The sequence below is a fragment of the Hemitrygon akajei genome, chromosome 1, assembly GCF_048418815.1.
Source record: "Hemitrygon akajei chromosome 1, sHemAka1.3, whole genome shotgun sequence".
Lineage (NCBI taxonomy): Eukaryota > Metazoa > Chordata > Chondrichthyes > Myliobatiformes > Dasyatidae > Hemitrygon > Hemitrygon akajei.
This window is the reverse complement of record NC_133124.1, coordinates 219067183-219093737: the sequence shown is the minus strand read 5'-3', so window position 1 is coordinate 219093737 and position 26555 is coordinate 219067183. Positions and strand designations below refer to the sequence as shown.

At 40.3% G+C, this 26555-nt stretch overlaps 1 protein-coding gene across 3 annotated transcripts in view; it reads left to right on the top strand.

Moving 5' to 3' along the window:
- The window catches only part of polb (polymerase (DNA directed), beta), a 113658-nt gene that overhangs the window by 74324 nt on the left and 12779 nt on the right, over window positions 1–26555 (top strand). For all 3 annotated transcript variants that reach the window (XM_073061608.1, XM_073061600.1, XM_073061593.1), the window contains exons 12-13: window positions 21129–21193; window positions 24911–25050. In XM_073061608.1, the coding sequence (XP_072917709.1) occupies window positions 21129–21193; window positions 24911–25050 (205 nt within the window). The remainder of the gene's footprint in view (window positions 1–21128; window positions 21194–24910; window positions 25051–26555) is intronic.

Sequence of the window (26555 nt, the reverse complement as noted above, 5' to 3'; positions counted from 1 at the left end):
CCTTGCATGGGGTACCTTATCAAATGCCTTGCTGAAATCCATATACACTACATCTACTGCTCTATCTTCATCAATGTGTTTAGTCACATCCTCAAAAAAATCAGTCAAGCTTGCCTTTGACAAAGCCATGCTGACTATTTCTAATCATATTATGCCTCTCCAAATGTTCATAAATCCTACTCTTAGGATCTTTTCCATCAACTTACCAACCACTGAGCTAAGATTCACTGGTCTATAATTTCCTGGGCTATCTCTACTCCCTTTCTTGAATAAGGAAACAGTATCTACAACCCGCCAATCCTCCGGAACCTCTCCCATCCCCATTGATGATGCAAAGATCATTGCCAGAATCTCAGCAATCTCCTCCCTCGTCTCCCACAGTAGCCTGGGTTACCTCTCAACCGGTACCGGAGACTTATCCAACTTGATGTTTTCCAAAAGCTCCAGCATATCCTCTTTGTTAAGCTTAAGCTTTTCAATCCGCTGTAAGTCATCGCTACAATCGCCAAGGTCCTTTTCTGTAGCGAAGATTGAAGCAAAGTACTCATTAAGTGCCTCTGCTATCTCCTCCAGTTCCATACACACCTTTCCACTGTCACATTTGATTGGTCCTATTCTCTCAGGTCTTATCCTCTTGCTCTTCACATAATTGTAGATTGCCTTGGGGTTTTCCTTAATCCTGCTTACCAAGGCCTTCTCATGGCCCCTTCTGGCTCATTCTTAAGGTCATCCCTGCTAGCCTTATATTCTTCTAAATATCATTCCTAATTTTTTGAACCTTTCATAAGTTTTTCTTTTCTTCTTGACTAGATTTTCAACAGCCTTTGTACACCATGGTTCCTGTACCCTACCATTCTTTCCCTGTCTCATTGAAACGTACCTATGCAGAACACCACACAAATATCCCCTGAACATTTGCCACATTTTTGCTTTAGATTTCCTTGAAAACATCTGTTCCCAATTTATGCTTCCAAGTTCCTGTCTGATAGCTTCATATTTCTCCTTACTCTGTTTAAACACTTTCTTAACTTGTCTGTTGCTATCCCTCTCCAATGCTATGGTAAAGGAGATAGAATTGTGATCACTATCTTCAAAATGCTCTCCCACTGAGAGACCTGGCACCTGACCAGGTTTATTCCCCAATACCAGATCAAGCACAGCCTCTCCGCTTGTAAGCTTATCCACATATCGTGTCAGGAAACCTTCCTGAACACACCTTACAAACTCCACTCCATCTGAACCTCTTGCTCTAGGGAGATGCAATCGATATTTGGGAAATTAAAATCTCCCACCATGACAACCTGTTATTATTACACCTTTCCAGAATCTGTCTCTCTATCTGCTTCTTGATGTCCCTGTTGCCATTGTTCCTGTGGTCTATAAAAAAAACACCCAGTAGAGTTATTGACCCCTTCCTGTTTCTAACTTCTCAGTGGCAAATCCCTCTGTGACTTCCTCCTTTACTGCAGCCGTGACACTATCTCTGATCAGCAGTGCCACACCCCCACCTCTCTTGCCTCCCTCCTTGTCCTTTCTGAAACATCTAAAGCCTGGCACTCAAAGTAATCATTCTTGCTCCTGAGCCATCCAAGTCTCTGTAATGGCCACAACATCATAGCTCTAAGCACTGATCCACGCTTTAAGCTCATCTGCTTTGTTCATTATGCTTCTTGCATTAAAATAGACACATCTGAAAACATCGGTCTGAGCAGATCCTTTCTCTATCACCTGCATATTCTCCCTCTCGCACTGTCTCCAGGCTTTCTCGCTTGTGAGCCAACAGCCCCTTCCTCCATCTCTTCAGTTTGGTTCCCACCCCTCAGCAATCCTAGTTTAAATTCTCCCCCACAGCCTTAGCAAACTTCTTTGCCAGGATATTGGTCCCCCTCAGATTCAAGTGCAACCTGTCCTTTTGGTACAGGTCATGCCTGCCCCAAAAGAGGTCCCAATGACCCAGAAATCTGAAGCCCTGCCCCCTGCTCCAATCCCTCAGCCACACATTTATTCTCTTCCTCAGTCTATTCCTATACTTATCGTCGCGTGGCACAGGCAGTAATCTCGGGATTCTCAACTTCCGTCTTAGCTCCTTGTAGTCTGTTTTCAGGACCTCCTCCCTTTTCCTACATATGTCGTTGGTACCAATATGTACCATGACCACTGGTTGTTCACCTTCCTACTTCAGGATATCATGGACACGATCAGAAACATCCTGGAGCTCGGCACCTGGGAGGTAAACTACCATCGGTGTTTCTTTCCTGCGTCCACAGAATCGCCTGTCTGACCCCCTGACTATAGAGTCCCCTATTACTGCTGCCTTCTTTCTTTCCCTATCCTTCAGAGCCACAGGGCCAGACTCATGTTCTTGTTATTTATCGCTATTTATTTATATTTATAGTTGTTACTTGCTGAGTATGGCCACAGGAAAAGGAATCTCAGGTTTTAAGTACATATATGTCATGTATGTACTTGACTAATAAAATTTACTTTGCACTTTTTACTTTGTATCGTATGTACATAAAAACATGGTAAAATGCATCATTTGTGTTAACAACCAACACTCCAGAGGCTGTGCTGGGTGCCAACATAGTATACCTACAATGCTTGGTAGAACAACACGGAACACAGCAAGCTATAGAAAATAATAACAGCAAAACAAACCCTGTTCCTCCCACCCACCCAAGATAAATTCTTTCTTTGATGAGGAAAAACCTGAATCCTTAGTGTATCAATATTATTGAGCAATTTGTAATGCACGTTTTTACTAATCTATTCTAAAATAGTTCCCAGACAGTTCAGATCAACTAAGTTTGACCTGCTCATGCTGAGAAAGGCACAGTACTGCTGTGATTGACTTCCTGAGGAGCTTTTGTTGCACTGAACATTACAGGCCTGGATGGAGGGGTTTGGTCTCTCCCACTGAGCCTCAGGAATTACAAGGACTAATGGATGGGCGGGATCGTCCAAAACAAAATAAACCAATTTGTGAGTGTGCTCTTTAAACCTGCTTGCCATGTAAGCAGCTGACAACCTTGTAGGGATGTATGTCTGACGGATGAGATGAAGAAGTGAGATTTGAGTGCTACATAAGAAGGGATGTAAAAACAAGGAAATGCGGGATATGGTCTCTCCAAAGCCTGATAATGGAATGCATTGTAGGAAGCATGAGACTTCAACTTAATTGTCTACAGTCTCATTTTGGGTTGATAATTGATTTAATTGTAACTTTAAACTCAGTTGCTCTTTTTGGCAGTGGAAGTTTCATGAAATGCATTACTTGCTGCTGTAATTTATAGGGCTGATGAAATATCTTGCACAAATAGTTTGGCAGTAATGTTTGTTAACATTAATTCTACAGTGCACTGACATTTTTATATCAGTACTTCAAGACAAGAGTTCCAGGCATTAATTGATTTCGTCTTGTACAAGTGGAATTGCAGCTGCCCAAATCAAATTCATTTTGAACTCTTGGAACAGAAGGAAATTTTGATTCCATGAGTCATTTCAAGATTTTAACTTGCTGGCTAAAATTTTCAAAATCAGTGAAAGCTTTTAAGTATATAAGTTAATATTAGGGTCAAAGAACATTGCTCGCCACTGATTGCCAACCAGAATAACATCCATGTATCCCAACTCTCTGCTTTCTATTGGTTAACCACTCCTCTATGTACACTAATACATCACCCTCAACTCTATGCATCCTTATCTAGTTGATAAGTCTTCCATGTGGCACCTTATCAAACGCCTTCTAGAAATCCAAGTAAATAATCCATCTGTTCCTTTCTATGCACTGCGCTTGTTATATCCTCAAAAAACTCCAGTAAGTTTGTCAAACAAGACCTGCCTTTGCTGAATCCATGCTGCGTCTGCCTGATGGATCCATTTCTTTCCTGATGCCTCGCTATTTCTTCTTTAATGATAACTTCAAGCATTTTCCCAACTATTGATTTTAAACTAGCTGGCCTATAGTTACCTGCCGTTTGCATACATCTTTTTTTTGAACAGTTGTGTGGCATTCGCCTTCTTCCAAACCACGGGGATCTGCCCAGAGTCCAGAGAATTTTGGTAAATTATCACCAAAACCTCAACTATAACCTCTACCATTTCTTTCAGTACCCTGAGATGCATTCCATCAGGACCAGGGGACTTGTCTATCTTCAGGCCCACAAGTTTGCTCAGCGTATTGTATCGAGGTCCTCACCTGCCATTGTATCCATATCATATCACTCTTTCCAACAGGATTCCTAACTACACGATTACTAATTTTACCTGTCTCATTGCACAGGACCAGATCCAAGGTAGCACATTCCCTTGTAGGTTCAGTGACATGCTGTTCAAGAAAGCTATCATGTATGCATTCTATGAAGTTCTCCTTCAAGCCTGCTTCGGCCAACTTGATTCACCCAATCTATGTGCAAATTAAAGTCCCCCATGATAACTGCTTTTCCATTCTTACATGCCTCAGATATTTCTCTGTTTATTGCCTGTGCCACTGTAATGTAATTATTGCTCCCACCAGTGACTTTTTTCCCTTTACTACTCCTAATCTCTACCCAGATGGATCCCATCAACCTGCACCCGCACCATAACCCTGCATACCCCTCTCATCCATGTACCTATCGAAACTTCTCTTAAAAGTTGAAATTGATGTAGAAATCGCATTCATCGCTTCCACTGACAACTTGTTCTACATTTGCAGCACCCACTGACTGAAGAAGTTTCCCACCATGTTCCCTTGAACATTTCACCTTTCAGTCTTAACCCATGACCTCTAGTTCCAGTCTCATCCACACGCGGTGGAAAATGCCTGCTTACATTTACTCTATCTATACCCCTCATAATTTTGTGTACCTTACTAAATCTCCTTTCATTCTCCTATGCCCTAGACAATAAAGTCCTATCCTATTCAACCTTTCCTTGTATCTCAGGCCCTCAAGAGCTGGTAAAATCCTTGTAAATTTTCTCTGTACTCTTTCAATTTTATTGATACGTTTCCTGTAGGTACGTGTCCAGAACTGCACATAATACTCCGAATGTGGCCTCACCAACCTCTTATACAATTCAACATCCCAACTCCTGTACTCAGTAGATTGATTTATGTATGTCAAAAGCGCACTTTACAACCCCATCTGTATTCTGTGATGCAGTAATAAATCACGGTGCTTGAAATTCTTTACCTTGTTATATGAGGCTGAATGTGCTGAAATGGTCCTCCATCTAGATGTGCCCTTTGTATCTCTTTTAGAAAGGGAGATCTCAATGATACTCAGCCCTAGATTGCTGTAGATGGGCTCTGATAGAAGATAAACCGGGATGCAGAGCTTTTTCTTCTGTGAAAGCTATCAAGAATTCTCAATATTTTTAGACTCTGACACTTAAAATATTAAATTGTTCATAAAAGGATAAAAGTTGCTTTACTTTAGTTATAAATATTGCACTGAAACAGGTAAAACATAGAAAAGAATAGCATCATTTAAGCTGAGAAAACATCAACTGTCAGCTTGCAATGGTGGTAAAAGTGGAATGCTTTTTAGCACAAGAAAGTGAGGTGTGTACTGATGATTGAACTGAAGCCACAAAAGTACATTACATTGCTGTCACATGATGCAGCATGAATAGGAAAGAAGAGAATCTATCTAAGACATAGAAATGCCAGATTTTAAGATGATCTTTGGAACATTTCCTTTTTTCTCTTATTTTCTTTCCCAAAGTCACTTTTTAGCCCTTGTAAAGCATTTACATATATACGAATAATCCTATAAAACACTATTTTGAGAGACTAGCATTAAATACATTATCTAATCCAAGCAAGTACTATGCAATTTGTAACCCAAGTCCTTTCCATTAGCTTACAGATCAGATTCATTAACATAATCACCTTCTTCCCCATTTTCCTGTATTCTAGAAAGGCTTTGGCTAGTTATGCCACCCCATGCATTGTGCAACAGCAGCTTAATTACCCCTGAGCCTTAAGAATGAGAAGTTCATGTTCAACTCCAAGCACTTGGATATACTGTAGTATAGGGGTTCCTAACCTTTTTTTATGCCATAGACCAATACCATTAAGCAAGAGATCCATGGATCCCAAGGTGGGAACCCCTGTTCTAGTGTAATATTGAGAAAGATCCGATCATTGAGATGAAATTTCAAACAGAAACGATGTCTAACTCTCAGATGGATGTAAAATATCACATGGCATATTTGACAAAGATGGGGTATTAGTAATAATAACTTATTTATAGAACCTCTTTTCATACCAGCAATGCAGTTCAATGTGCTTTACAATTAGATAATATGCATGCATGAAAATAAAATAAAAAATACAAATAAACATAAAAATAAAGGCAGAAGGATGTTAGTTAAAAGCAAAGTTAATTAAATCGGTTTCGAGCATTATCAACTGAGTGTGTATCGCTTATAGTTTTATGTATTGAATTCCACAATTTAGGAATGTAGTTCAAAAAGCAGACCTGCCAATTATATTTGAGGGAGATTGTTTAAATTGAAGAGCCTGGTGGAAGAAGAACTGAGAGCTCAAGCGTGATTATAAAAGGAAAGTGATTCTGAGATGTACTCTGGTCCCAGACCTTTGAGAGCTTAAAAACAAGTAACAGGCTTTAAAATAAATAATAAAAGATACAGGAAGCCAATGCTGAGTCGTAAGCCAATGCTGAGTCGTTAGGATGGGAGTGATATGCTCGCTCAACCTGGTTTTAATTAAAACTTTAGCAGTGGTGTTCTAAATGAGTTGAGGTTTGTCAATAGATTGCTTTGGAAGGCCAATTAAAAAGTACCTTGCAGTAAGCTAGTCTATTTGATATGAAGAGGTGAATTAGTGTTTCAGCATCATTATGTGATAGGAATGGACATACTGTATCTTTGCAATATTGGTTAAGTATAGAAAAGCTGCTCTGGTCACTTTCTTTATGTGGGATTTAAAATTCAAATCTGAATCAAGGATAACAGTCAGATTTGTTACTTTTGGAAGTCAGAAATACACCCAAAACTGCTAATTGTCTGAATTATTGAAGCAACACACATAAAATGCTGGAGGAACTCAGCATCTGCAGATTTTCTCTTGTTTGTGATCTGAATTATTGATCTCAGTAAGATCTAGAAGTCTCTGATTTAACCCACTGGAAGAAGAGGTGTGCAGACATAGAGCTTCATCAGAATAACATGTCATCTGATGCCAGGTCACAAACCATATTTTCAACAATTCTAACCTACAACAGATGCTGCTCAACCTACCATCTTCCTCCAGTATTTCACTTCTTGTGAAATATCACAAACCTGGCTGCCTTCCTAGAATCTCTCTGAGGTGCTCTTTGTATCTATTATATTTTATTTTAACTTTTTAGTTTGAATTTAACTTTCCCCTTTTTTCAAATCTTACGAGAACAACCATTCTGTGAATGCATTTCAATGCAAAATTTTAAACACAATAGATTCTGCAGATGTTGTAAATCTTAAGCAGGTCTTGAATACGATCACATCTTATGAAGTTAAATCAAGCGACATGGGCAACAGTAGGGCTTCGCTTCCAGGTGAGCTCAATGCCTCTGTTCTTGCTTTGGCCTTCAAAACATGGAGAAACCATCATGAACTCCTACAGCCTCCAATGATTTCTGTCACTGGCCAAAGGGGATAGCTTCACTTAACTTCCCTTGCCCCATCATTGAAATGTTCCCGTAATCAATGGAATCTCTTTCAAGTGCTCTTCATCTCATTTCTCAATATTTATTGCTTATTTATTCATTATTATCATTTCTTTCTTTTTGTAATTGCAGTTTGTTGTCTTTCACACTGGTTGAACACCCAAGTTGATGCCATCTTCTGTTAATTCTGTTATGGTTATTATTCTATAGATTCATTAAGTATGCACCTAAGGAAATGAATATATGTATGGTGACATATATGTATTTTGATAGTGAATTTACTTTGAACTTTGAACAAATGCTGATGAAGGTGTCACAGCCTGAGGCATCGTCTGTTTATTCATTTCCATAGATGCTGCTTGACTTGCTGAGTTCCTCCATCATTTTCTGTGTGTTATTGCAAAACCTTGCTAATTTCTTATTGATTGGAACAGAGGTTTTTTATTTTTCAAACATAAATAAAGTTGTTTATAGAAAACAGAAAAGTGACAAAATTGATAGTCTTTCATTCTTGGCTCTTACTGCTTGGGCAACTTGTTGGATAAGTTTCATTCTAAAATGAAAATTTGGAAAATGCTTGTGCTTGCAAAACACTAAAATAATTGACTTGCTGCTTGTAATTATAACTAACCACTTTTAAAAATTATAATCCATTTCTGAGCAGAATGATCTGTGACTGCTACTTGTAATAAATGTGAAACTGGGTGGCATGCATTGTGGTTAGTTGTAACTGAGTTAAATTAAATAGAGCATTATTAGTGGTTAGGCAGCAGCTGCCTCTTGTCTGTTAGAATGAACCATTATCAGATACTTTTGCATCTTTGAAGTACCAGTGGAGACTTTGCCCCAAGCTTTGATAGTGCAGAGGCACCGTCTGTGTTACTACCTTGTCTGAATATTGATTGCTTACTGAGTCACCAGCATTGTAATCTGCAGTCTTTGCTTCCTGGCCTACCTGCCGGAGCAGCCTGCTCATTTCTTTTCCTCAGGAGTCTGACTGTGACAGCTGCTTTGGAGACACTGATGAGAAAGTATTATTAAGCTTTGAACAACAGAGCCTTTGTAAACTTTACTTGACTCAGACTAAACGCTTCCTTGCTGTGGTCTTAAAGCATATTTTTAAAAATTAATATCCTGATTAACCCATAAGCTTCCAGATCCTTACTGTACTAATGATCATAGGATAGTTGGATGAGAAATAGGGTATGTGCTACGTCAAAGTAAATTTATTATCAAAGTACATGTATGTCATCTTATACTTACCTTGAAATTCACTTTCTTGCAGGCATTTACAGGAAAATAAAGAAATATAATAGAATTTATGAAAAATACATAAATACTGACAAACAAACAACTGCAAAAAACAGACAAACTATATTGAATAATACTGAGAACATGAGTTGTAGAGTTCTTGAACATGAGTCTATCGGGTCCTCGAGGATGGAAGCTGCTTTCTTGTGGCAGTGCTCCATGTAAGTGATCTCCGAATTTGATCAGAATTTCAAACACCTCGAACTGCTCATCAGGATGAATTGGGTTTCCACACAGACAAAATGCAACTGGATGAAACAAGGGTAGATAGTTAGCTGGCTTGATACTTGGTCTGTCAAATGGGTCATGTAAACATTCCAAGTACTTTTTAACCATATAAATGAACATGACAAATGTTTTTTAAAAACTATTTAATAGATCCTCAACTACTTACAGGTTTCAGGAATTAGTTGTAGGTGAGCTAGTATTACTGAACTGGACTAGAGGATGACATTTGGGTTATGGTCTTTGGCCAGAAAGGTCTATTTTAGAAGCAAGCCTATTTCCACTTCCAGAAACAAAGATTTGAAAGGAGTTGGCCAATGGATTGCTGTTTGCTAAAAACAAATCTCCAGTCATGAAGCTGTTTCTAGAATACTTTGTCTTTAACAAAGTAACCCTGAATTACTTGGCCTCTGGGTAATTTCAGGCTAGTAATTAATATGCACCTGCTTTGTGATAGATTATTTCGTTAATTGAATGGGACAGAAGGTGAATTCTCCTCATGTAAGAGGCAACAGACATGAGGATTTCCCAAAGTAATGGGTGTTTTATGAGGCTGAATATGATAAACTGAGCTCATGTGATGACAAGAGTTCCATAAGTAGTACATCTAATCAACTTCCTGCTTTTAACATTTGAGTCTCACACATTCATGAGCTGCCAGTGGAAGTGATGAAGGTGGGCTTGATTGAAACATTTAAGAGAAGTTTGGATATTAAAATGGATAGGAGGGGTATAAAGGGCTATGGTCCAGGTGTGGGTCGATAGGACCATGCAGATTAACAGTTTGCTATGGACTAGATGGGCTGAAGTGTTTCTGTGCTTTAGTGCTCCATAACTCTCTATGACTGTAAAGGCAGATGTTAGACTGTGAGAGGAAGAGAAGTTGAAGTTGCAGAGAAGATGAGAAAAGGTTAGAGAGGACAAAAAAATATCTTTTGTGGTGAGTCAAGGTTTCCTCAAACGATGAAAATGTTTTCAAGTTGTTTGGTTTATGAGAACAGTTGGATAGAAAATGAAGGGATATAGTGAAGATGTGAAATGCAGGCCAGCCGTGGGTGAATCTTGAAATCAAAGGAGATGTGTTAAGAATGCCCAACAAACCAGACAGTGTCCATGGAGAGAGTTAACATTACCGATAGGTAATTTTTACAGCAGATGCATTTCCCTGGCATACTGGTCATTGGCTTTCTTTGATGGAATATATTTAATTATGAACATAATTGCCATTCAGCAGAGACTATACAGTTTTAGTTTGTCATTCAAATGTGGAACATGTGCTATTGAGAATTTGTCTGATGGCTGGATGATGTAAATGTAAACCCTGGGGGATGTATGTTTGAAAATATTGTGTTCAAATTAACTTTATATTTAAAGCAGCTGCTGTAGTTTGTAAAGCCATAACTTTGCACTTTAGAAGTAATGCCATTATTGAAATGTTGTCAAGATGATATCCTCTAATAGTCCTGTTCTTTCAAGTCTATGATATCCAAACATTTGTTTTACAAATGATCTCTTTACACCTTGCAATTTTGTCAGCTTTAGTAACTATTTATAGTTAATTGATGCTTTGGCTTCTGGTGTTTATAGTCCCAACTGTAGGATTTAATTTGTGTGTTGAGTTGAAGTGCTTTTGCCAAACATTTATAAGTAGTAGATTTCTTTTTCATGGCATCAAGTTCCAGGTCTGGGTTCCCAAATTGGTTAATGGTATGGATCCATGGCATTAAAAAAGGGCTGGAAACCCCTGTTCTAGATAATCAAATGATGAAAGGCTGAGGAGAGCAAGAAGGGGGCATGAGAAGGCCTTGGTGAATAGGGTAAAGGAAAACTCAAAGGCATTCTTCAATTATGTGAAGAACAAAAGGTTGACAGGAGTGAAGATAGGACTGATTAGAGATAAGGGTGGGAAGATGTGCCTGGAGGCTGTGGCAGTGAGTGAAGTCCTCAATGAATACTTCTCTTCAGTATTCACCAATGAGAGGGAACTTGATGATGGTGAGGACAATATGAGTGAGGTTGATGTTCTGGAGCACGGTGATATTAAGGGAGAAGAGGTGTTGGAGTTGTTAAAATACATTAGGACGTATAAGTCCCCGGGACTGACGGAATATTCCTCAGGCTGCTCCACGAGGCGAGGGAAGAGATTGCTGAGCCTCTGGCTAGGATCTTTATGTCCTCGTTGTCCACAGGAATGGTACCGGAGGATTGGAGGGAGATGAATGTTGACCCCTTGTTCAAAAAAGATAGTAGGGATATCCAGGTAATTATAGACCAGTGAACCTTACATCTGTGGTGGGAAAGCTGTTGGAAACGATTCTTAGAGATAGAATCTATGGGCATTTAGAGAATCATGGTCTGATCAGGGAGAGTCAGCATGGCTTTGTGAAGGGCAGATCATGCCTAACAAGCCTGATAGAGTTCTTTGAGGAGGTGACCAGGCATATAGATGAGGGTAGTGCAGTGAATGTGATCTACATGGATTTTAGTAAGGCATTTGACAAGGTACCACACGGTAGGCTTATTCAGAAAGTCAGAAGGCATGGGATCCAGGGAAGTTTGGCCAGGTGGATTCAGAATTGGCTTGCCTGCAGGAAGCAGAGGGTCGTGGTGGAGGGAGTACATTTTGATTGGAGGGTTGTGACTAGTGGTTGTCCCACAAGAATCGGTTCTGGGACCTCTACTTTTCGAGATTTTTATTAACGACCTGGATGTGGGGGTTGAAGGATGGGTTGGCAGGTTTGCAGATGACACAAATGTTGGTGGTGTTGTAGATAGTGTAGAGGATTGTCGAAGATTGCAGAGAGACATTGATAGGATGCAGAAGTGGGCTGAGAAGTGGCAGATGGAGTTCAATCTGGAGAAGTGTGAGGTGGTACACTTTGGAAGGACAAACTCCAAGGCAGAGTACAAAGTAAATGGCAGGATACTTGGGAGTGTGGAAGAGCAGAGGGATCTGGGGGTAAATGTCCGCAGATCCCTGAAAGTTGCCTCACAGGTAGATAGGGTAGTTAAGAAAACTTATGGGGTGTTAGCTTTCATAAGTCGAGGGATAGAGTTTAAGAATCGCGGAGTAATGATGCAGCTCTATAAAACTCTAGTTAGGCCACACTTGGAGTACTGTGTCCAGTTCTGGTCGCCTCACTATAGGAAGGATGTGGAAGCATTGGAAAGGGTACAGAGGAGATTTACCAGGATGCTGCCTGGTTTTGAGAATATGCATTATGATCAGAGATTATAGGGCTTTACTCTTTGGAGAGGAGGAGGATGAGAGGAGACATGATAGAGGTATATAAGATATTAAGAGGAATAGATAGAGTGGACAGCCAGCGCCTCTTCCCCAGGGCACCACTGCTCAATACAAGAGAACATGGCTTTAAGGTAAGGGGAGGAAAGTTCAAGGGGGGTATTAGAGGAAGGTTTTTTTACTCAGAGAGTGGTTGGTGCATGGAATGCACTGCCTGAGTCAGTGGTGGAGGCAGATACACTAGTGAAATTTAAGAGACTACTAGACAGGTATATGGAGGAATTTAAGGTGGAAGGTTATATGGGGGGCAGGGTTTAAGGGTCGGCACAACATTGTGGGCTGAATGGGGCTGTACTATGCTGTATTGTTCTTTGTTCTTTGAAATGTGATTTGCCTCAAGAAAGGTTCATGCAAAAGATCACCCTGAAATTTAGCTCCAGGACTCTCCTAACAGAAGTGTTTTTTTCCCCAAGTATGGCAGTAAGCTATCTGGCCATGAGGCTGTCTGTGTGACAGAGATGCCAGACTTGAGAATTTAAAGGTTCTTACTAAGCCACATTCAATTAGAGTCACTCCAAAGTGACTCCATACAGTTGCTTCATACTTGACATTTTCTAAGAAAGTAATACTTTCAAAACTTTTCATTTCTTTTCCTTTAACTTCCAGCATGTTTTTCTGGAGTGGCAGTAGTGTGCATGGTTGTTGGTGAAACCCATTGGTTCCAATAATTGGTGCTGCTGTAACTGACTTCTCCAAGAGCACCACAACCCTTGTCATTGGGTTTGGAGGCTTGCATGCTTCAATTATCCAGAGAGTTATGTTGGTTGGTGTCTGAACTTCATGCTATTGGTAGACTTTTGGTAGGGTCACTCATGCCAAACAGGTCAAAGGGTAGAGGCCAGACTGAGAGTGGTCCTGTGGTGCTCCAGGTTTGGGGGATCAGCTCAGGACTAACAACCCTGACGGGTAAAACAAAACTGTTCCGGAAACAGCAATGAAGAATCCTTCTACATAACAAAAGAGAGGGCATACAACAAAGCAAAAATTAGCAGGAAGATAGAGGATTGGGAAGCTTTTAAAATCCTACAGACAGCAACTAAAAGAATCATTAGGAGGGAAAAGATAAAATATGAAAGCAAGCTAACAAACAATATCAAAGTGGATAGCAAAAGCATTTTCAAGTATATAAAAATAATAAAAGATGAGAGTGGATATAGGACCGCTAGAAAATGAGGCTGGAAAAATAATAACGGGGCCAAGGAGATGGCAGATGAACTCCCTCAATGTTGCAAAAACAAAGGAGCTGGTTGTGGACTACAGGAGGATTGGAGACAGGCTAACCCCTATTGACATCAATGGATCTGGGGTTGAGAAGATGAACAGCTTTAAGTTCCTTGGCATACACATCACCGAGGATCTTACGTGGTCTGTACATACCGGCTGTGTGGTGAAAAACGCACAACAGCACCTCTTTCACCTCAGATGGTTGAAGAAGTTTGGTATGTCCCCAAATCCTAAGGATTTTCTACAGGGGCACAATTAAGAGCATCCTGACTGGCTGTATCACTGCCTGGTATGGGAACTGTTCTTCCCTCAATTGCAGGACTCTGCAGAGAGTGGTGCAGACAGCCCACTGCATCTGTGGATGTGAACTTCCCACTATTCAGGACATTTACAAGGACAGGTGCGTAAAAAGAGCCCAAAGGATCATTGGGGACCGAGTCACCCCAACCACAAACTGTTCCAGCTGCTACCATCTGGGAAATAGTACCGGAGCATTAAAACCAGGACCAATGGGCTCTGGGACAGCTTCTTCCACCAGGCCATCAGACTGATAAATTCACGCTGATACAATTGTATTTCTATGTTATATTTACTGTCTGGTTGTACATACTATTTATTACAAATTACTATAAATTGCACATTTAGACAGAGAAGTAATGTAAAGATTTTTACTCCTTATGTATGTGAAGGATGAAAGAAATAAAGTCAATTCAATAAATGAGTATTTTGCATCAGTCTTCACTGTGAAAGATACTAGCAGTGTTTCAGATGTTGAAGGGTGTGAGGGAAGAGAAGTGAGTGCAGTTATTTTTAGAAGGGAGAAGGTTACTCAAAAAGCTGAAAGACCTAAGAGTACATAAGTCACCTGGACCAGATTAACTGCACCCTAGGGTTCTGAAAGAGGTAGCAGTAGAGATTGTGGAGGCATTAGAAATGATCTTTCACAGATCATTGGACTCTGGCATAATGCCAGAGGACTGGAAAATTGCAAATGTCACTCCACTCTTTAAGAAAGGAGGAAGGCAGCAGAAAGGGAATTGTAGACCAGTTAGCCTGATCTCAGTGGTTGGGAGGATGTTAGAATCAATTGTTAAGAATGAGGTTATGGAGTAATTGGTACCACAGAACAAGATAGGACAAAGTCAACATCGTTTCCTTCAGTGAAAATCTTGCCTGACAAACCTGTTGGAATTCTTTGAGGAGATTACAAGTAAGATAGATAAAGGAGATGCAGTGGATGTTGTATATTTGGGCTTTCAGAAGGGCTTTGACAAGGTGGCACACATGAGGCTGCTTAACAAGCTCATGGTATTGCAGGAAAGTTACTATCATGGTTAGAGCATTGACTGATTGGTAGGAGGCAGCGAGTGGGAATAAAAGGTTCCAGAAGACTGGAAATTTGCTAATGTATATTAAGTAGTTAAATTAAAAATATTAGTGCAAAAACAGAAATAATTATTCTAAAAAGTGAGATAGTGTTCATGGGTTCAACATCCATTTAGCAGAGGAGAAGAAGCTGTTCTTGAATCACTGAGTGTGTGCCTTCAGGCTTCTGTAACTCCTTCCTGATGGTGAGAAGAAAGAGAAGAGAGCATGCCCTGAGTGTTGGGGGTCTTTAATGATGGACACTGCCTTTCTGAGGCACTGCTTCTTGAACATGTCTTGGATACTACAGAGGCTAGTACCCATGATGGAGCTGACTCATTTTACAACTTTCTGTAACTTCCTTTGATCCTGTGCAGTAGTTGCCCCCCTCATGCCAAACGATGATGCGGCCTATCCACAGTAGATTTGTAGATGTTTTTGTGTGTTTTAGGTGACAAACCAAATCCCCTCAAGCTCCTAATGAAATATAGCCACAGTCTTGCTTTCTTTTTAGCTGCATTGATATGTGGGACCCGGTTAGATCTTCAGAGATATTGACACCCAGGAACTTGAAATTGCTCACTATCTCCACTTCTGATCCCTCTATGAGCATTGATGGGGAGGGTGCTACCAGTGATGGACTGCATTGTATCCACTACTTTTTGTGGGCTCTTCCATTCAAGGGCATTGGTGTTTCCATACCAGGCTGAGATGCAGCCAGGCAATATACTCACCACCACACATCTATAGAAGTTTGTCAAAGTTTTGAACGTCATGCTGATTCTTTGCTAACTTCTAAGAAAGTAGAGGCACTGCCGTGTTTCTTTGTAATGGTACATGTACTCACATGCTGGACCCAGGACAGAGTCTGTGAAATGATAACATCGAGGAGTTTAAAGTTGCTGACCCTCTCCATCTTGATCTCCTGATGAGCACTGGCTTGTGGACCTCTGGTTGTGGATAGTCAATTCATTGGTTTTGCTGGCATTGAGTGAGAGGTTGTTGTTGTGGCACCATTCAGCCAGATTTTCAATCTCCCTCCTATATACTGATTCATCACTACCTTTGATTTAGCCAACAACAACATGTTGTCAGCAAACTTAGGTAGACATTAGAGTTTGGCCTCGCAGTCATAAGTATAAAGTGAGTAGAATAAGGGACTAAGCACACAGCCTAGTGGTGCACCAATGCTGCTGGAAGTTGTGGAGGAGATGTTTTTGCCAATCCGAACTGACTGGGGCCTGCAAGTGTGGAAATTGAGGATCCAGTTGCACAAGGAAGTCTCGAGGCCTAGGTCTTGGAGCTTATTGATTAGATTTGAAGTGATGATAGTATTGAATGCCAATACAGTTGAATGAAGAGCCAATGAAATGGCGCCTGCTGTCAACCGGTTGTAAGCAAATTGGAGCAGATCCAGGTCGCTCCTCAGGAGTTGATATGTTTCATCACCAACCTCTCAAAGCACTTCATCACAGTAGATATAAGTGCTGCTGGACAATAGTCTTTGAGACAGGTTACCACATTCTTCTTGGGCACTGGTATAATTGAAGCCTGCTTGAAGCAGAGGCAGACTGCCAAAGTGAGAGGTTAAAGATACTGAAACCCCTTTTTACTGGGCATCTCTAGAGATGCGACTCATTAGCCCTTCACTAACAGCCTCTGGACTCAGCGGTGAGAAAGCCACCTTTTTCAGACTCCATATGTCTAGGGTCAATCTCGTGAGGTTGGGATGCCTTGCCCACACGAACCCTGATTTGTATGATTGTTGTATAACTTGCTGCTCCCATGCAATCAGCCATCGGCAAGAAATAACAGACTGTACACTGCATACAGTTATAAAGAAAATATATTTAGGAATGTTAACTTAACCAAACAGATATTAAAGAAAAGAAAGAAAAGAACAATGGGGCCATCATAACTAAACAGTCAAATGTACACACAAGTTGGAGCTCATCTTGAAGCTGTCTTTAACTCGCGAGCTGGACCCTCGGTTTGCATGAAAGCACACACAAAATCCGTCTCAAACAAATGGGGTCGCCCATGGGAGTATTGGCCCTTCCTCCTTGAAGCATTCTTCTGCACAAAGCACCTTGTGCAACAGGGACGGCACCCTCACCCACCTTCCCTCCTGTCTTCTCCCAGTTCCTGCCAAAAACATCTCAACCCACGTCAGTGTCTGTCACAAAAACCTCTCCTCCCAGGTACTCGAGAACTTTCTCCCAATTCCACCACCCTGATTGGCTGACACCACATTCCTAAGTTGAACAACAAAACCCCTTATCTCAGCTCAAACTCAAACAGGCTGAAAGCAAAGCAGACTGTCCTTACAGAACTGCTAAAATGAAATACCTACAGCATAGCAGTAAAAATCATAACCAGGGTGTTACAATGCTATCAGTGAACTCCCCGGTCAGTTTATCAGCAGAGGTCTTTAGTACTTGGTCAGGTACCCCATCCTGCCAGATGCTTTCCATGGGTTCCATGCGCTGCTTGCACGTCGGCCTCAGAGACTGAAATCATAGGGTTGTTGAAAGCTGTGGGAGTTCATGAAGGTACCTCCATGTTTTATTGGTCAAAGTGAGCATAAAACGCATTGAGCTCATCTTGGAGCGAGACCTTGTTGTCACCTATGTCACTAGGCTTTACTTTGCAGGGAGTGATAGCATTCAAGTCCTGCCGCAGCTGTTGAGCATCCTTTCCCATAGATGCTGCCAGTTTGGTCTGGAATTGCCACTCTACCTTGACCTCTTGTACTGTATCTTATTTGGTCCCCAGTCCTAAACGCCACTAATCTGGCCCTTAGCAGATTGCAAAACTCTTGGATCAGTTGGAAGTGAAACTGTGTACAGGATTTATTTCCTGAAGACTGGGTCTCATTTTAGTTAATCCATAATTACACTGCCAAAATGTCATAACTATCAGTGCAAGAGAAGTTTATAATTTAATAAATTCCAAATAACAACTTGCCGAGAGTGAATTTTATGCTATATTGCTCTTTTGAAATACAGAATGTTGTTTATAATGAATGTTTAGCAAGATTACAGAATGATCCCTTCATGATTACTATGTACAGTCCAATCCATTCTATTCACTAAATGTTTTTAAAGATTGCAAATGCTTTTAAAAGTGCAAAAGTTTTAACTTGGAATTATATCCCAAGTTCATACATCTGCAGAGTTGATTCAGAGATGAGGTGCATTAAAGTGCATGGGTATGAAATTGTTTTTATATGTTCACTGCTGTTTCAGTAAAGTCTTTTTTTTCCACTAATCATTACTTGATGAGGAGCACTAAGGTTGTTAACTATCACCATGAAAGAGCACAAAAATTATTATGCCCTAGAACAAGTACAAAGTTGGAAAAAGGAATATAGAAACATAGAAAATAGGTGCAGGAGTAGGCCATTCGACCCTTCGAGCCTGCACCGCCATTCAGTATGATCACGGCTGATCATTCAACTCAGAACCCTGTACCTGCTTTCTCTCCATACCCCCTGATCCCGTTAGCCACAAGGGCCATATCTAACTTCCTCATGATGTATGATGAAACATAATGGCAAGATTTTTAACTGGTTGATTCTGCTCTTTTTGTGTCTTTTGTCTCCTGTGATAGCATAGCTATTACAGCACCAGCAATCTGATTCAATTCCCACCATAGTGTGGAAGGAGTTTGTCTGTTCTCCCCGAGACTGTGTGGACTTCATCTGGCTTCCTCCTACATTCCAGAGATGTATGGTTGGGGTTAGTGAGGTGTGGGCATGCTATGTTGCCACTGATGAGACATGTAGGCTGCCCAGCACAAGCCCTGCTGAATTGATTTGTTGCAAATAACACTTCTCACTTTATTTTTGATGTTTTTATGTGCATACATGTAACAAATAAAGCTAATCTTTAAGTAATCATGTTTAGAGAAGATACTGGAATAAAATATAATTATTCCAATATCTTTTGGAGTTTCTTTTAAAATTGTCCTTTATTGTTCTTCCAAAGAGTGGGTCCAGGTGAATTTTAAAACTAGGTGGTTGTACTTTTTCATTTTTGCATAGATGGCTATTTTGAAAGTTACCTTCATTTTCTTTTGATTCACAGACTTGCATATGGGGTTGTAGTGTTGCAGTTTAGGAGAATGAGAGATGAACATTGAAAGGTATATGATCCTAAGGAGGATCACAGGGTAAATGTCAAAATGTTTGAGTCTTGAACAATGGGACATAGTTACAACTTAAAGGAGCAGTCATTTAAAGCTGAAATGCATAGCAATATCATCTCTCAGGGTGGTGTATCTATAGAATTCTCTACCCTAGAGGTACTTGGAAATTTGATCACTAGAGGTAGTTAAAGAGAAAGTAGATACGTATGAGAAAGATTGTGGAACTGAGAGCTGTGTGGAATAGAAGAGTTGAAGACTGGGATGGGTCATAAGGAGAGACTTGCTCCTGTTTTCCTAAGTGCATCTTGCCTGTATGTTCTATGCCTCTTGACAAAGTCAAGAATGCCAAAGGAGTTATTTCTAATAGTTTATACAAGCATGCACCCATATGCTGCTGCTCATCCACTCTTTATAGAACAGTGTCCCTTGTTTTATAGTCTCCCGCCAACCCCCCCCCCACAGATTTCCTACCAAAATGTATGAGCTTACATCAAATTGATTTCAACTTCACCCACCACAAGTTTGTTCATTCTATCAAATTGTTATATCCTCCTGTGGTTTATCACTGTTCTTTTTGCAATTCATAATACTGACAAAAATTGCCCATGAGCTATTTTAAAAGAAAGACTTGCATTAGATTGAAATGAATTATCTGGGAAGAGTTTAATCTTAAGAGAACTGAATTGTTCCTTTTTAAGTGGTAAATGAATAAGTGTTATAATTATTGTTTACAGCAAGTTGAATCTATTCCCTGGTTGCCAATTGGCAAGAATTACTTTGTTTATAGATGCCGTGGTTCATGATGGGAGATGAATATCAAAGCAATCTGTATCATTCAACTCATGAAGTTTATTTCTTCCACAGACACATTGATTTTACTACAACTTAGCCAACTTTGTGATGCAGTACTTCATAAAGTTGCTGCCTGATCACCAAATCCAGCAATTGGAGTATTAATCTGCTTATACTGCTAATATGATCTGTAAGAGATTCAGATTAAGATTAGATAGTATCTTTATTTGTCACATGTACATCAAAATATACAGTGAAGTGTGCTGCTTGTGTCAAATCAAGGTAGCAAAGATTGTGCTGGGGGAGCTCACAACAGCACCAACATAACATACCAATAACTAACTCAGCATGGTCGTGGTGAGAACTCCTTACCAACAGCAGCAGGAATTGAACTCCAGTCTTACAGCTAGTGCTCTACAGCATTGTGCTAACTGCTATACTACAATGCTGTCTCTTCGTAGAATACTGGTGTTAAACTAACAATGACGGCAGGGTCCAAGCCCCAAGCGTATTGAAGCAACAGGACCCAGGTATAAGAGCGAGGAATGACCCAATGTTTGGATGATCTAAATGCTGGGCCAGATTGAAAAGGTCAGGGTGTCGGGACTAGAGGCAAGGGACATGTCAGTTTTGCTCTGTGCCCTGCAACGATTATGTTGTGCTGAACTGAGGTTGTGGCTCGCTCTGGCTGCGATGATGCCTGGCCCTTTGCCTGGGGACTTACTTTTGTAGCACTTCAGTTATGAATGCTGTTTGCTTACTTTTATAGTTTGCATGATATCTTTTCTCTCTCTGCACATTGGCTGTTTGACGATCTTCTTTTTCTTAATGGGTTCTATTGGGTTTCTTTGTCTTGTGGCTGCCTGTAAGGAGATGAATCTCAAGGTTGTATATAGTGTACATACTGTGATAATAAATGTACTTTGAATATGCAAGTATAATTAATTCCCAGATTGTTCTTTCATTTCCTAAGTACCAAAAAACATTCATTGTTTTGCCTTACTGTTTTGGCAATGATTTTGGTCCATGCTGTTCTTATGGTAGTTACTTAAGACTGTTATGTTAGTAAATTCTAACCAGTTTTCTCTGCCTTCTTTGAACAGGGTGTCTGCCGATTGCCAGATGACAGTGATGACAGTGATTATCCATTCAGGAGAATTGACATTAGGTGCGTTAATTCTAGAATATTTAAAGCTAACTGGAATATGTACTAATTTCGTCATGGTGTGGCATTGCAGTTCGAATCAGTAGGAACACAAGAAACTGCAGAGAGTAGTGGACTCTATTCAATACGTCACAGACCTCAAGTTTGCAGAGATAGGTGGAGATTGCACAGACGGAAGGCAGTGGAGGGTAGAGCAATGGTGAATTGATCAGAATCATTTTTAATATCACCGGCATATGTCATGTAATTCGTTAACTTTGCGGCAGCAGTACAATGTAATACATGATAAAAATAGAAAAAACTGAATTACAGTAGGTAATATATGTATATCAAATAGTTAAATTAAAATAAGTAGTGCAAAGACAAAAAAATTTAAAAAGTAGTGAGGTAGTGTTCATGAGTTCAGTGTCCATTTAGAAATTGGATGGCAGAGGGAAAGAAGCTGTTCCTGAATCGCTGAGTGATTGCCTTCAGGCTTCTGTACCTCCTGCCTGATGGCATCAATGAGAAGAGGGCATGTCCTGGGTGGTGGGGGTCCGTAATGATGGACATCACCTTGTAGTGGCTTCACTCCTTGAAGATGTCTTGGATACTATGGAGGCTATTGCCCATGATGGACCTGACTAATCTCATCAATCTCTGCAGCTTACTTTGATCCTGTGCAGTAGCCCCCCCCCACCCCACCCATTGCAGACGGTGATGCACCCTGTTAGAATGCTCTCCACTGTAGATCTGTAGAGGTTTTTATTTTAGGTAATAAGCCATATTTCCTCAAACTCCTAATGAAATACAGCCGCCATCTTGCCTTCTTTATAGCTGCATCGATATGTTGGGACCAGGTTAGATTCTCAGAGATATTAACAAGCAGGAACTTGAAACTGCTGACTCTCTCCACTTCTGATCCCTCAATGAAGATTGTTTTGTTTTTTGTGCGGACTGATTACTCATGTGACATGGAATGCTCACTTTGATTTTGAGCTCTACTGTGTTGCTCTTCTTGATTGAGATTAGAGAGGATTGAATGTTGTTTAAAAAAATCTACAATTTCAGGGGTGGATTATCACTGGTGATGGAGGGGAGGACATCTCTTAAACTTGACTCCTACATATCCGCACGTGCTTTGTCTGCGGCTTTTAAGCTGAATAGTGAGCTCTTCTTTCGTGTTTGCTAAACAACTTACAATTGTTCGGCTTTCAGGTACTTAGCAGAGCTTCAGGAAATGCCCTACATAGAAAACATAGAAAACCTACAGCACAATACAGGCCCTTCGGCCCTCAAGGATTGTGCCGAACATGTCCCTACCCTAGAAATTACTAGGCTTACCTATAGCCCTCTATTTTACTAAGCTCCATGTACCTATCCAAAAGTCTCTTAAAAGACCCTATCGTATCCGCCTCCACCACCTTTGCCGGCAGCCCATTCCACACACTCACCACTCTGAGTAAAAAACTTAACCCTGACATCTCCTCTGTACCTACTCCCCAGCACCTTAAACCTGTGTCCTCTTGTGGGAACCATTTCAGCCCTGGGAAAAAGCCTCTGACTATCCACATGATCAACGCCTCTCAACATTTTATACACCTCTATCAGGTCACCTCTCATCCTCCGTCGCTCCAAGGAGAAAAGGCCGAGTTCACTCAACTTATCCTCATAAGACATGCTCCCCAATCCAGGCAACATCCTCATAAATCTCCTCTGCACCCTTTCTATGCCTTCCACATCCTTCCTGTAGTCAGGCGACCAGAACTGAGTACAGTACTCCAAGTGGGGTCTGACCAGAGTACTATATATCCCTACCTTGAAGCGTGCCTCTGAATTGCCTTGGTGGCCTTTTGTCTAAAATAATGTAAACATATAATTAAAATTTAAAGAAGTCTATTCAGGCACACATTAAACCAAAATTAATTAAAACATTAAGAGAAAAATAATACTAATTTTAATATTGGAATAAAAACAAAATCGAATGAATGAAGCAAAGATGTAATGATACAGTTTAGGAAATATATTGTGCCTAATTGGTGGCAGGGTGGAGATACATCTCTACCAAAAGAGGTGTAAGGTGCTCTTTCCCTCCACTAGCCTGCAGGTCACCCTTGGGCAAGGTGTAGCACCTGCTTAGCCCCCTTCCCCCCCCCAAATCAGGGTCATGCGAAGCCAAGGAAGCAGGTTGTGGATGGTCGTATGAGCAGCTGGTGCGTATCACAAGTCCTGGTTATGTGACCTCTGATACCAGGCAGACAATCTCTGAAGAGTATTGATAATGGCTAAGGCCACCTGTCCTATAAAGACACTGCCATGAAGAAAGCAATCGCATGTCACTTCTGTAGAAAATTTGCCAAGAATAATCATGGTCATGGAAAAATCATGATTGTCCACGTCATATGATGTGGCACCTAATGATAATGATGGAGGAAAGTTTAGGGGAGGTGTCAAAGGTAGGTGTTTTTACACAGAGTGGTGGGTGCCTAGAATGTACTGCCAGGAGTAGTGTAGAGGCAGATACATCGAGGCCAATTCTTAGCTAAACACATGGATGAAAGAAAAATGGAGGAAAGGGTTATGTTAATTGTGAGGATTTGCATAGGTCAGCACAGTGTTGTGGGCCAAAGAGCTCACTGTGCTGTACTCTTCTGTATTTTATGTTTCATCTCTATGGCTACTGCGTCTATAGTTGGTTTTATGATTATCTTTACCATTCTTAGTTAGCATATATTTTCCTTTTAGGTAAATTTACCACTCTTGTTGATCTTCCAGCATAATATATCTGTCTAAATTGTCATGAGTTCATCATTGTGTTTATCTTTGTTTTTAGTTTAAGAATAGTGGATATCTTGAACTCCATTTTCTTTCCTTTTTCAATTCAAGTCAAGTCAAGTCACTTTTTATTGTCATTTTGACCATAACTGCTGGTACAGTATATAGATACCACAGGCTGAGCATTTTCCACCAACAGAGTGCAACTGGCAAGCTTCAAAATAAAGTCAATAAAACCATCTTGAAACATGTTTAGTGTTATTCATAAATTAAAGGTTGAGGAAAATTTCATAAGGTTAAAATACAATAAGAGCTGTGAGTCATTCCAGTGAGGACTTTTGATCTGGCAATAACAAAATAGAACTTGTGTAAATAATTTTGATGTTCTGTCTTAGTGTAGCAGTTAGTGTAAGGCTATTACAGCACCAGCAATCTCCGATCGGGGTTCAATTCCTGTCGCTGTCCATAAGGAGTTTATACGTTCTCCTCTTGACTGTGTGGATTTTCTCCGGGTACTCCAGTTTCTTCCCACTTTCCAATGACGTATGGTAGTATGCCCACAACTCATTAACCCTAAACCATACATATTTTGGAACATAGGAGGAAATCGGACCACCCATAGGAAACCCACGTGGACACGGGGAGAATGTTGAAGCTCCCTACAGACAGAGGTGGGAATTGAACCCCAGTTTTTCAGCTGGTGCTAACCACTGTGCAAATGTGCCGCCCCCTTATACCTTTAGCTTGATTGCAGTGTAAATCTATGGATAGACTATGCTAAGGAGGAAGCAGGTCTGCTTCTAAAGGGAATTTTGGTTGTTACTATGTTTTTAAAAATGAAGTTTCTATTGACATTATTTCATAAGATGGTCAAGTTAACATACTACCCATTAAGAATAAGTGTAAGATTCAAACATTTCCATTATCTGCCAATTTATTGTCCTTTGGCTTGTGTTTTTCTTTTAGGCTTATTCCAAAAGATCAGTATTTCTGTGGTGTGCTTTATTTCACGGGCAGTGATCTTTTTAACAAGAACATGCGGACCCAGGCATTAGAGAAAGGCTTCACATTGAATGAGTACACTATTCGCCCACTGGGAACCACAGGTAGGAGCAGAATGATATTGGAGATCTCAATGTAAACATGGATTGAGTATTTCTTTATTAAACTAATTTTAAAAACCAAATAATTAAGCCTCTTTAAGAGTGAGCTTTTGATTTTTAATTATGAACCCCACAACAAATGATGATAAATAAAGGATTTTGATGGAGAACTCTTCAGAAAATATAAAAGTCAGGAATAATTACCAACTAGAGGTTTACGATTTGAACTTATTTTACCCTCTCTATAAATGAGGTAGAAAATGTTGGTATGTGCGTCATCAACACATTGAATTGGATATATAATCAATTTCAGTTACCGTAATTGGGCTATTGGTTAATTAGAGCAGCTGTTAATTTGGAACAACTTTTAAAGAACAATAACTAATTGAGAAAATAGCGGGGGTTCCCTTCATTGATTTGGGACAACTATGCCACTTAATTGGGGCAGGACACTGTTGCCAAACAGTTTCTAGGTAGCATCATATACGTGTCCTTGTGTGGCCATCAGACACTGTTCTGTGCTTAGAGCGAACAGATTTTAAATAGCGTAAGTTACATATGCTTGTGTTCAAAAAGCAGTGAGTTTTGTCTCTGATAGTTGGCAAGAAATAAACAGTAAGACAATTCAGAATTGTTTTGCTCACTGTGGTTTTAAGCATTCAGGCTTGGAGGTGCCAGAAAGGGCCAGGAGTAAAAATGAAACTATTTCACTACTTCAACAAGTTAGGAACTATGAAGAATTTGAAGGTACCAACAATCATTTTGAATGGTAAAATGAAAATGAAGAATTGGAGGATGAAATCAAGAGCATTGTATGAAGGCAGTCCATTATCTACACTAGGAGTCTGTGCTAATTGTGTTCATTTACACACATTCAAAAGAACGTAGCAGTATTCATCTTATGAATTCCTCCATCGATAACTATTAGGAACCAATACAATCGGCCCTCCTTATCCGCGGATTCTGCATGCGCGAATTCAACCAACTGCGAATCGCGAAAACCCGGAAGTACTCTTCCAGCACTTGTTGTTCGAGCATGTACAGACTGTTTTTTCTTGTCATTATTCCCTAAACAATGCAGTATAACAACTATTTTACATAGCATTTACATTGTATTAGGTATTATAAGTAATCTAGAGATGATTTAAAGTATATGGGAGGATGTGCGTGGGTTATCATGGATCGGGATTGAAAAAAATCAGAAGTTCTCTTACATCCGGTGTTATTTAGCGTCAGTTAGTCAAACGTTTCTGTTAGCATAGAGTATATATTTTACCTTTCTATGCATATAAAACACTTAGGAATGTATGTTTCAGCTCCGGGCTCGGGAACTTCATCCCGAGTTCGATCCAGTGACAGACCACTATCAAGTGCGCTCTCCACCGTGCTGGGTTGATGTGAGGATCAAAAACCCAAAACCCAATAATTAAACCACTGTGTTGCTTAGTAATAATTGTAGCTTTCATCGGGGCACAGCCTTTCTCGCTTTATCCATTAAAATTGTTCCG